Source organism: Austrofundulus limnaeus, unplaced genomic scaffold, assembly GCF_001266775.1.
Source record: "Austrofundulus limnaeus strain Quisiro unplaced genomic scaffold, Austrofundulus_limnaeus-1.0 Scaffold0, whole genome shotgun sequence".
NCBI classification, from domain to species: domain Eukaryota; kingdom Metazoa; phylum Chordata; class Actinopteri; order Cyprinodontiformes; family Rivulidae; genus Austrofundulus; species Austrofundulus limnaeus.
In genome coordinates this window covers 2,175,597-2,187,395 of record NW_013952402.1, presented here as the reverse complement: position 1 = coordinate 2,187,395, position 11,799 = coordinate 2,175,597, and the positions used below count along the sequence as shown (strand labels likewise).

At 40.3% G+C, this 11,799-nt stretch overlaps 1 protein-coding gene across 1 annotated transcript in view; it reads left to right on the top strand.

Moving 5' to 3' along the window:
• LOC106518994 (collagen alpha-1(XIX) chain) overlaps window positions 1–11,799 on the top strand; it is a gene marked incomplete at both ends in the record, with an annotated part of 138,916 nt that overhangs the window by 67,126 nt on the left and 59,991 nt on the right. Inside the window, 2 exon segments of the mRNA XM_014010492.1 lie at window positions 6,723–6,767; window positions 8,959–8,994. Of these exon segments, the coding sequence (XP_013865946.1) occupies window positions 6,723–6,767; window positions 8,959–8,994 (81 nt within the window).

Below are 11,799 nucleotides of genomic sequence, written 5' to 3'. Positions count from 1 at the left end.
TTTTTTTTTAAATTTTTATATTGCCATATTTTTTATTTAAACGTATTCTTTTGTCTCGCTTCGTCCGCCATTACTAGCTTAAAAAAAATCTCGGGCCGCAAAGCATTATGGGATATGCTGGGCCGGGAAGGATCCATCAGATCAGTCCTTCACATCAGGGAAAAGGAAGGACGTATTTGTCGGCCGCATCGGAGGAGTCTTCGGTTTTGGACGGCCTTCGTCGAGGKGCTGTGACGTATGCYGCCGACGAATTCGGCCTTCGGAGGACCCGGCCTGCRGRTTTGGACACAGCCTTAGTGTTTTGCTACTATTAGCTTATAGCTAGCCTTTTGTTACGTAAGAGTTTAACAAACCTTTAGTGTTTTGCTACTTTTTTGCGATCACCGTCATTCTTCCAGGTTTTGGTTTGTGACATGTTTGTTTGTTTAGCTTTAACAGCTCAGTTTCAGCTTCTTTAGCAGATTTCATCAGTCAGTCAGCACTCAGCACTGTATATTTGGAGAAAATGCTTTTTCTCTAGTTTTTCTTTTCTCACTGCTCTGTGACAAGTTTGACTTCAGTCCTTTGGTGTTCATTTCTTGGAGCTTCTCCAGCTTATCTTCACACCCCACTCGATAGGGTCATTTATCAGGTGGATTGTAGAGTTTTTGATGCCATGTCTGCTTCACCGTATCAAATATGACACCCTCCGCTTTCTCAGTTTTATCCTACTGAACCCAGTATGGATAGGAGGACACGGAACGTCTCAGAGAACATGTTGACATTTGGAAAAGGATTATGGAGTCATCATAAAGGAGAGCTTCTGCTGCGCGTCATRGTCACTGTTGACTTTGCGCTCGGATTGAGGTTTGTGTTGCAGGTCTGAGCAGAGCCCCGTGTCTGTGTTTCCCTTTTGCACTTAATTCACTGCTGGGTTAAAGCCAGTCAGGACACAGATCCYTGAGGATTAGGTCAGAAGTTTGTGCCATGCTGTCAGTCTGTGTGAAGCCTCCTCCTTTCAGCTCAGCACCAATATGAAATTAGTAGTGATGTGAAGCTTATTTTCACACACAGAACCAGGGGCGAAGCCAGGGGGTGGCCAGGGGTGGCCATGGCCACCACAGACAAATCTTTGGCCACCCTATTGGCCACCCTGCTGTACACACCCCTTCCACAGTGAAACAACCTTTAGGGGTGTAATAATCCTCCTGGACAMTTGGTGGCAGTGTTTAACWGTTTCAAACATCACCAAGCTCAAAGAAGTGACAAAAATGTGATGTTTCCTTTATAAACAGAACATATGCCTATGTAATCTGACTTATGGTGACAAATGTTTGTTTGTTTGTTTGTTTGTTTTTTGTCATCATAACAGTGTCATTTTCTGTTATGAAGGCTGCATGATGCTATATCCCTTTTGGTTAGTAGACCTATCACTAAATCAGAAAAAGTGAAATGCCCCTTTAAATTCACTGTTGGTGATCATCAATAATGCACCTGTTCATTGGGTAAAGTTATAATTATTAGTTTTAAACATGCAGTTGAAGGTCATCATTATTCGGCACAATGATGAGTTAAAATTAAAAATAAATCAATAAACAATAAAAAAGTAAAAGGTCCTAAAGTAATTTGATATGATAAATTGTGACACATTAATTAACCTTATCTCAGCTGTAGCAGTGAGTTTAAAAACAGGATAATGAAACTAGTTTAATGAAGAATCTGTCTCTGAAATACATATTAAATCAAGTGTTTATTTATGTAGGTGAAATTATGTGTAATAACCTGGTAAAATACACCAGAATGCAGGAAATGGCATCTATTTCGCTCAAAATTTTCTGGTGGAGGACCCCCAGACCCCCCAACACTGTGTCCCCCCACTTTTAAAATGGTTCTGACACCCATGTTTATAAGGTAGTCACTGCCTGTATAAGGACATAAGGAAATGACGAAAACACAAAGATCTGCAGAAGCTTTCAAGTTAAAAATTATGTCATTTTCCTGGCCACCCCTGTGTGAGTAGTGGTCCCCGTTTGGCCACCCCTGAGAAAAATGTCTGGCTCCGCCACTGCCCAGAACAGAAAGATTTGCTCATGAGAATATATGCTTAGTACTTTATTACTTACTCAGAAGTAGTTTATCCTAACCTCTGACTCCCTCATTTTATCTCCTCCATCCCTTTTATTTGTCCCACCTTCTTCTCATCTCTCCCTCCCCTCCTTGCTTTCCTCCATCTCTCCCTCCCTCTAATCTGCTGCAATGACCTGAAGGAGGACTTCACACTGCAGCGCTCAAATAATAATCAAGCGCTAGGATGTTGTCAAATTTATAGGACACTGAGTGTTGCGTAGCAACAGAGATTGCCGGGGTGATCCAACAGACGCTGGAACTTGGGTGAAGAGAAAAGCTGAGTGACAGAAAGCATGGGGAAGGAAGGGGGGATGACAAGAAAAGCAGGAGTCAGGAGAGAGGAATTAAATAAATCGGAACTAAAGAGAAATGAGATTCACAAAAAGGGAGAGGGAGGACAGATAGCATCCTTATAGGCTAAAATATAAGATTCACAAGGAACAGCTGATAGATTAAATTCTAATTTAGATAGTTTTTATAGTAAAAGTTGAGCGTAAGGGTGCTAAAGTCTAAAGTTAAAACAAGTTGTGACCATACATTTCACCCTTTTCTGTTTTGTGACCGTGTCAAATGTTTAATTTGTTGTTTCCTCTCTKAAAGCAAAGTTAAAATCCTCAATTTTCATTTCTTTCCAACCTTGTTGCTTAGTGACTGCCTTGGATTTTACACTCTAGTTCTCATTTCGTCAGACAACAAAACTTATGAAGGAGTTGTTATGAAAAGTGGTGAAAGGACTCATTCTGGAACAGAAGAGGTGAGTTCAGGATCTAAAAAAAACACTTTAAAGCTGATTATTTAAAATTCACTAATTGTTTTAGATGTACCAGACACATTAGGTGCATTTGCACCAAGTACATGTATTGTATCAATATTGACGATAACAGCCTCAGTTTTATATGTCAGCATCAGAAAGAAAAATTAATAACAATGAATGCCTGTATATCGGACAGTTACAATAGTTATTTGCTGTGGTTCAAGAWGTGTTTATAGTTCTAGTGACAATATTCTGTTTGTTCAAATGGATAAAATACCTTCAGAATGACCAAATGTTCTGGCATCACTTTTACAGAGGTCTAGTGTTTTAAACATGACATTTTAAGGATGATACTTACACAGAATGTAACTTTAGGTTCCTTGGTTATTACTTTAAAACATTTGACACGAGTTTTTAAGGGCAGCCTCTGCAGAGCATCTCATGTTGCTATGTTTTTTTTCTGTCCTGATGGTTTCAAAATGTCCGAGCTGACATGAACCTTTACAGGTTGTTTTATCACGGTGTCACTATTAGGTGTTTCAGCTGAGTGTGAACAGTGATAGTGGTTGCAGACATTTTAAATTTTGTTTTCCTTGCACATATTTGTGGAAAATAGGGTGGTAATTAAGGGATTCTCTGGGCAGAAATTGGTCAGGCTACCTACAATGAATGAATTTATTAAATCAGTGGGATAACAATGTTTCTGTGTGAACACTAGAGTTGCTCAAACTTCACTAGATTAAAAAAAAACACAGAGAGCCCATATTTATTTATTTGGATGATTGGATGCAAATACATGGACATAAAATTACTCTGTACATTGAAGTTAAATGAGATTTTAAGGGCAAGCACGGAGAAATGATTTTTGAAAACTGCATAATTCATGACCTACTTGGAATAATAGCGTATGAAATATTCATTAGCTAAATTACTTATCTGCGTAATCTGCTTTTGTTGTTGTGTTCAGAGGGGAAAGGGCAGCAGCAGGGACTAAAGCTAGAACAAACAGTTTGATTTTATTTTTTCAGTCGTTGCAACGATGCAGTGTCTGTTTGTTGATTTTCACTGAAAGAGAAAAATATAACACCATCCACCCTTGCTAAATCGCAGTCTTGACATGGAGACCTTTAGTACAAAAAGTCTGTTTTGAATCTACATGTTGCACCCACATCTATAGGTACCCCTTTGGCTCCTTCTCAGAAAACTCTTTTTATGACAAAACAGTAACCTTCAACAGAGGTTCTTCGGTGTAATATAATTTTAGCCATTAGAAGTGAAAGATTCCAGTCTTCAAAAAATGCTGCTTTGTCACATCTAGGCAATTTGACTTATTCCTGCCAGTTTKCATTAACGGGGCTGAATTATGTATTTTCTAGGCACATAGTTCTATTCTTTACCACAATCAAGTAACTATGTTACCTTCAGCTGTTATGAAAATGCTGTATATGTAAATGCCTTGCAAATGGCCTCTGTCTCTTTAAAAACCTCCCGACGTTTCAGACACTCCCACTTTAGCACGTCTTCATAACAAGGCTTTCAGGAAGGGTTGCTCTGTGGGGCTCCAGGGAGGAGCTTGGCTGGGGATTGAGCTCCAGGGAGGAGCTTTGGTTAAATAGGCGGTGCTTTGTACCAGCAAGTGTTTAGACAGCTCACATGGCTACCACGGGAGATTTAGGGATTTCTCAATTATAAATGAATTAGTCAAAGCAGCACTCTGTGCATGTTTTTAATGAGAGAATGATATAATAACATGATATAAAGCTAAAAAAGGTTGATTTTCCAAAAGACCCTTGTGATGGCTTGGGAGCCTTAAGATGGGCATGTTTTATCTTCCCTATATGGGATGATTGGGATAGCTCATTATATCTCCAGTTGCACCTGAGAAGTGGGTGTGTGACAGGTATAAAGGTAGCTCAGTACACAGTGCTTTAGGACTCTCAGCTTTGCAGAATGTTTTTCCTTTTATTGTCCTAATCATCTTTTTTTCCACAGTGAACAGTTTTGGACAATACTAAATGTGAACAAGCTAAGTTTTATCTGTGGAGTCTACTTTTTTGTTGCCAACTATGAGCCAAGTTGGTAACAAATGGGGGCTCGTCCGGGATCTGAGCCCGGAAGCTCTTGCATTCACACCCTACCTTTAAAACTCCCAGAGCAAAGCGTTATGACTTCTGCATATCCGATTCAAACTGCTGTTTTGATTGTCGGTTTTATGACAAAAATTGCATCATTGAGTTTGCAGCTTCGAGTCTTACACCCCTTCTTGTCACAACCGCTGGGAGAACCTTTTACCCCCTTCACATAAGAAATTATTATGTGGTTGGTCTAAAGTTTGTGGGCCTGTTTGTTTATGCTGAAAGCGCTACATTTTGTTTCATTTACTTGCTCCAGAAGCCTACTGTTGTATCCGGTGTGTAGATTCTAGGAAGAAACCCCGACAGCGATGGATAAAGTTACGGAAGGGGTTTGTGTTTCAAGGACTATGAAAGGTGRCTGCATAAACAAGCGCCGAACAACRACATGACGTGTCCACTGTTCACTTCTGATGGAGTATGTGGAGGCCTTTACAGATGATCAAAAGCTGCTGGTCAAGATTTTACTAGTGTATCAAACAGCACAGACAGGAAAAACATGCAATTCCCCCAATAATTGCAAGTTCCACCGATTCTATTGTGACGTTATTAAGGTTTATATTTACCATGCTACACCTTGGCTTCCCCTCTTCATAATCCTGTAATCTCTGGACAACAGACAGAGAAGTACACACACACAGCCCAGGAGCTGGAGAGTACATGCAAACAGATGATTAAATGCAGTAGCTCTTACTGAGGTGAAGTTCTTTCCTCTGCCTTTGTTGCAGGCAATCGTACATGTCAAGTTCGACCCAGTTAATCAAAGTCTGCGTATAGGGTGTCAGAGGAAAGATTTGGGGGCGTCACTTTGTGATTTTCAACTTTTTCTTTCAGGTGCCAGAGAGATTTTCCCTCTCACAGATCCACACGGAAAAGGAAAAAAAGAAAATAAAAACTTAGTAGAGAGAAGAGGTGCTTTGCGTCATCCATACTAATGCATACAGTAGAAGAGAAATACAATGCCTCAATATCACACTTTGTCAGGTGACGAAACTCCTACTAGAAAGAGGTAATCGCATATTTGCTCTTATAAAAACTTCAATACGGTTTCGGATCTTTTTTGTTTTTTTGCCATTGATTTCTTAGATGTGCAGTAAATTAATATTGGTTTGCGCATCATCAGCCCCTAATTAAGAAGATTTCATTTCTGTCTCACAAGCCATCCAAACTCCACAAACTTCTTAACACAAATCCAGAGACACTCTGCCAGTAGAAAGCTATGCTCACATCCACAGAGTATTATTTTCTTTTCACACACAGACATTCTCTTGATGTAGAAACACGGCTTTGCTTCAGAAAGCATTACATTTCATTTAATTACCCACTTTTCAAGTATTTCATCACCACGGCTTTTTTTTTGTAATTTTAAGTAAAAAGTTCAAAATAAAAACAAAAGACACGTCTGCAATGGCATTTTTCCAACCTTGTGTCGCAACGCTCTGCAGCATCAGCTGGCTTGTCCTGTTTGCTCCTCAGGTTGATTGATGCACTGAGGGAACCACACAGCTGGAAAGGAGGCAGTAAACCAAACAAGGGAACAAAGAGTAGTGGGCCACACGGGGTGCGGCAATTAAGCTGTTTTCTTGTTCTTAATTAAAAGTGAATTAGAGACTGCGACAGGAGTTGCTGTCTAGCCTTATTTGCTGGCAGCACGCATGTCTTACTATGCCAGTTGTTGTACATGTCTTATTCTGATGTTTTCCTCCCCTCTTTCTCTGTTCCTTCCTCAGGGGCGGAGAGGAAAGACTGGGGAGCCTGGACTCAGAGGCCTACCTGTGAGTGTTACATTGTAGCAGATAAAACAATTTAATTCCGCTTGTATAATTTTCACCAAGTCAGTCCCTAAGGGGTYAATTATTAGTAATTGCACCTCCAGCCTGTTTGGAAGACAAACACTCAAAGATTAGCACTGGCAGTTGAACAGACACACTCGGAGGCTGTGGTTAATAACCTTGAGAAGACAGAGGAAAGTTTGAATCAATACAACTCTCAGGACTTCCACTAATCAATGTGTTACTGTCAAAGTTGCGCTTATCATGAGTTGTGGTGCACTGCAATGCCATCCACTTATGTTGTTGTTGTGACCTGAAGTACAGTGTGTAACCTCAGTTTGTAAGTATTTTCACACTGAAGGCAAAAACAGAACTTTTTTTTTAGACAGAAGGAGTAAAATCAGCTTGCCAATGGCAATTATTACCACTGATTAAAAACTCATCTTGGCTCTGAAGGCTTGTTTTCACATTGTGCATAATTCAAATCCTTCTACGTTGTGTTTTTGGAAAGATTATGATCGATTAATAACTTATACGATGTAGCTAGTTCTTGAAACAACCTAAGTTTGGAGAAATAGAGGTTAATTCTGATGACCCCTACAGCGATCTAACCACTGTCAGTGTTGCGTTGCACGGTTATTTGCAAGTTGAACTTTTGGAGCTGGTAGTGTTACTTAGTCTGAGGCACTTCCTACAAGATCGTTAGAATATTTCTGCAAGGATAATGATGTTAGGCAAAACTGACAGTGGTGTAAAGGTTCCAAAAAACGTAGCCTTTATGAAAAACACTAACATATCAGAGGCAGAAGTTGTTTTAAGACAGCAACCGTCGAGTTTAGTCTTGATCTGACTCACACTGGTTTGTCAGTTCAGAATAAAACTGTTTCTTCAAAGTGAGCTGGACATTAATTGTGCATGACATTTACGAGGAAAACTTTTACAAAAAAACAGTTCAAAGATTTTTTTAAATGTGGAGAATTGCAAAAYCATCCATTATTAAAGGCAATGATTGTATGTGTTACTATATATTTAGCTGATCAAAAGGTTGTGCATACAGAATCAAATCAGGAATGACAGCAGATACAAAGCATGTCATGTAAATGTGTTTAAATGTTGTTTCAAACAAGACTCTGTCCATGTTTAGATGTCTGTGCTGACTAATTTTACTCCTGCACTGTATTGATCTTTTCTAAATTGTCTGTCATGCGCCCACACTGTGCCGAACAGACTTTATTATTAGCGCCAAACCGCAAGGGGTATTTTAAGGAAGCACTTGAGAGTGTTTGTATTGATGAGTAGGACAAGTCTGCCTCGTAGGCCCATTGACTCCTTGAGTTATAGTCCTTTCCTCAGGTGTCCAAACCAATCGCAGACACTGTTTGGGTGCTTGTGCGGTGACCCACAAACGAAACGTGGCACAAACATCACTGTGTGTTAAAGCAGACAGCTTGTCAGACACTTAAGTGCTCATGTCAGGACAAACAGGAGCGGTTGGGTATAATGTTCTCTTAGATGTTTTGAGTGTGCAATTATTTTCAAGCACTACTGCCTTGATTGCACCATCAGGACATGGGGCTTGTCTTTATTTCATCGCGAAATAAAGACACTCTGTTCTCATTTCACCGGCGACGCTCAGGTTGAGCTGTCTTCAGTAGAACCGAGCTGCTCACTGCTTACGACTGGGTGACTCAGACTGTCCCTGCCTCCTTAATAACTCACATTGTCGCAGGACGCAATTTTATCGAAGTGCGGGGATAGAGTAGGCATGACATTTCTAAATGGCAACGTCCCGATGATATGCCGCACATGTGCCAGTTCGGCCTCCAACCTGTCGTATCGGCATTTATTATAGTCACCTGTTTTGCCGAGGCAGAACTCGGGAGGGCGAAATTGTCTATTCACAACACACTCCAGGGTATCACTCCCTCTTGTCCAGTGGCAGCAGGGTGTCAAGTGCAGCTGAGAGGGCAGGGGTTGTTTTTCAAAATCAAATTAGCATATTACAACAACAGTGGCGCCTGTGAGCTGTGCATAACAAAGCCACACTCAAAAATTATGTATAGACGACTGAAGTTATTATCAGAGCTCACATTAGTGCAAAGGTTAGCAGKTTTAATGTCACAAGCTACTAATAAGGATATTTTCAAGAAAAGGAAAGTCAATAAAATCCACCTTTTTTTCTCTCTTTTTATAGGGTCCTCCGGGAAGTTCTGAAGGTGCAAGTGTCAAGGTAAAATTTAAAACGGTGTTTGTTCCAAAARACGACACCGACATGTTGCATTTTTAAAAAAAAATACACAAGCTGTCTCCCAGTTTGATAAAATGGACCGGTACCTGCACCTCTAGTGAGTGTGAATTGTCAGGATGACAGAGCAGTGTTAACCGCWGCGGCTCTCCGAAGGATGTAAATCATCTGGGCTGTCTGTGTAAAGATGTACAACACTTGTCGCAAAAATAAAAAATAAAAAAAGCCAGCCCAGACTAACCAGGAGTGTGCGAGTGCAGAAAAAAAAGATTTAGCTCTGTCCATGACTGACATCTTTTCGTGTTAATAGTCAGGAGGAGATCTCCCTCGTTCAGAAGTGGCAGCTCTCAGTCAGTAGTGGCGTATCTGCTGCAAGTTAAATAGCTGCTCCCACCCTGCACCTCCCGCAGAGCTGCYCAGTGTGACTCTATACTCACCTTCCAAACAGACAGATGGCTATTACATGCATGGCTTTTCCAAAAAAAAAGAGTTGAGGGTCTGCAGTCATTTTCATGAAGCCTCCGGTTGTTGTAGCTCACCTGCGGCACATGAGATATGTGCATAAAAGGCAATAAAAAAAAATAGATATGGATCTCTACCAAGCTTCCAACGTGTTTCCTTCACAAACTCGCCTACACCTCCCGCTGTCCAACAAACCTCCTGTGGTCTACTTCTGATAATGCCGGGAGTGAAATCCATTGTGTAGTGGACAACCTCTTGACCGCACCTACTCATTTGATGTATGGATGTGTTGTTGGCTGCAGTGAGAGCTCCAGCTGCACAGTTTTACTTATTATTGTTTTCTTTTTTGCCTGGAGGAAGGCYAAATGTCATCTGGCCAACCTTGAAAAAGAAAGTTGTTGCTTTGTGAACACACTTGCTTTATTTGAGGACCAGTAAGATGGCCGTACCACCGTAAAGCTCTGAAGGATTGTGGCTTTTTTTTTTCTGGATGCATCACTCGTAACTACTCTAGGCTATGTTCACACTGCAGGCAAATGCGACCCAAATCCTATTTTTTTGCCCCATGCAACCCATATCTGATTTTTTTTAAAGCGACTGCTGTCTGAACACTCATGTCACATTCCATCCAACRTTTTCATCAGTTAGGTGGGMGTGAAGGATTGATAAAGACACTTGAATTATGCTGTTTAAATCTTTAGCTCCATGTGTTTACAGCTCCAGAACAGAAGTCCAGTTGCTTTGTCTTTTCACTTTTAATTTTCCATGTAGTTAGTAACGTCCAGCCTCAGTCGTGGAGCGTATCCATCCTAAAGTAACWCAGTCGATACTTTATTTCCCACTCGTTGCTTCGTTCCAAAAATAAAATGCTGCACCGGAGCATCCCTGTTAGAGGAAGGTTCAYATATAAACACCGAACTAAACTAGCATGTCAGATAATTATTTAATCTGCTCTGATTGAACAATAACTTCAGATTCGACATGCTAAAAGTAGCATCCATGCTAACTCCGTAAACAAACAGGCAGCTGAATGAGARGGCTTTTACTGCGCATGCGTGTCACACCAGCGCTGTGGATCATTCACACTGGAGTCTGATGCAGGTCACATTGAAAATGTAATGTGAACGTTCACGACAAAAAAATCAGATTTTTTTAAAAGCTGAATTAAGTATTAAGACCTGCAGTGCGAATGTAGCCTTATCATCACCTTTCATGGTGGCAGACATTGTAATGTGCGTATAACCTGAACACTAGCTTTAGATGACAAGAAACCTCTTGCTTCAGAGCATCACATAAGATTTCTATTTTGCTATAATGAAAAACACAAACAAAACACTAAATCCATGCATTTGCACATATTTTTAAAAAAGTCTTGCATGATAAGTACAAGGGAAACTAGACCTCTGAGAGGAAGAGGTGATTTTTACAAGCTGTAAATTTTAAACAGCAGTCTTTGTGCCACCCTTGTGCACTTTTCAGCCTACATAAAATAGGTGCAAGGGAGACCATACTGCTGCGAGTGTAACATCTGCGTGAGCTGAGGCCCCCTGACTCTCTCAGCAGAGTGTGAATGTTTTACAGGAAAGAAAAGAGGTCTGCAAAGCAGGATGTGCTGTGTCTTTGTGAATTACATCTCCATAACTGTGCCCCCACTGACAGCCTCAAATGGGCTCTGACAGAACACGGCCGATATTGACAGAGAGACTGATGCCGACAGTCTTAATTGCAGTTTGATGACTCGAGGTGGCTCAAAGTCAACATATCACCCACAGTCAGCCACAGGTGGAGCAGTTCCCCGGGCTTTTTATCATTGTGTAAATACAGCAATGATCTACATAAATACCGGCCGTGCCGCAGTTAATCCCGTTTGAAAGGTTGATTAAGTTGTTACTTAGCCTTTTGCTATTCAGAATGATGATCTGTGAAGATCTAACAAAAGAAATGAGAGGATATTTTTCTCTGATAGAATAAGTTTTCTACAACATGTGATATCCCAGTTAATACAGTCCAATTTTCCACTAGATGTGATTTCTTTGCAATGCACCTCATTACTCAACTATCATTGTCACTGTTAAATGCAAGAACAGTTTAAAACTTTACTCCACACAATAAGAGTGTGTGAATGAAAACAGAGTATGTTGAAGTACTACAAGAATTACATTTAGTTCTAAAAACTATGTRCATTTTGAACATAATGCATCTCAAAACGACCCCCGATTGGTTGTAACGTTAGACTTTATTTGATAAACATATATTTTAACTGTAAAATAAAGACTGTAAAAATACTGTAGGCTGTTTAGTTTTTATAATTTTTAAAAATATATTTTA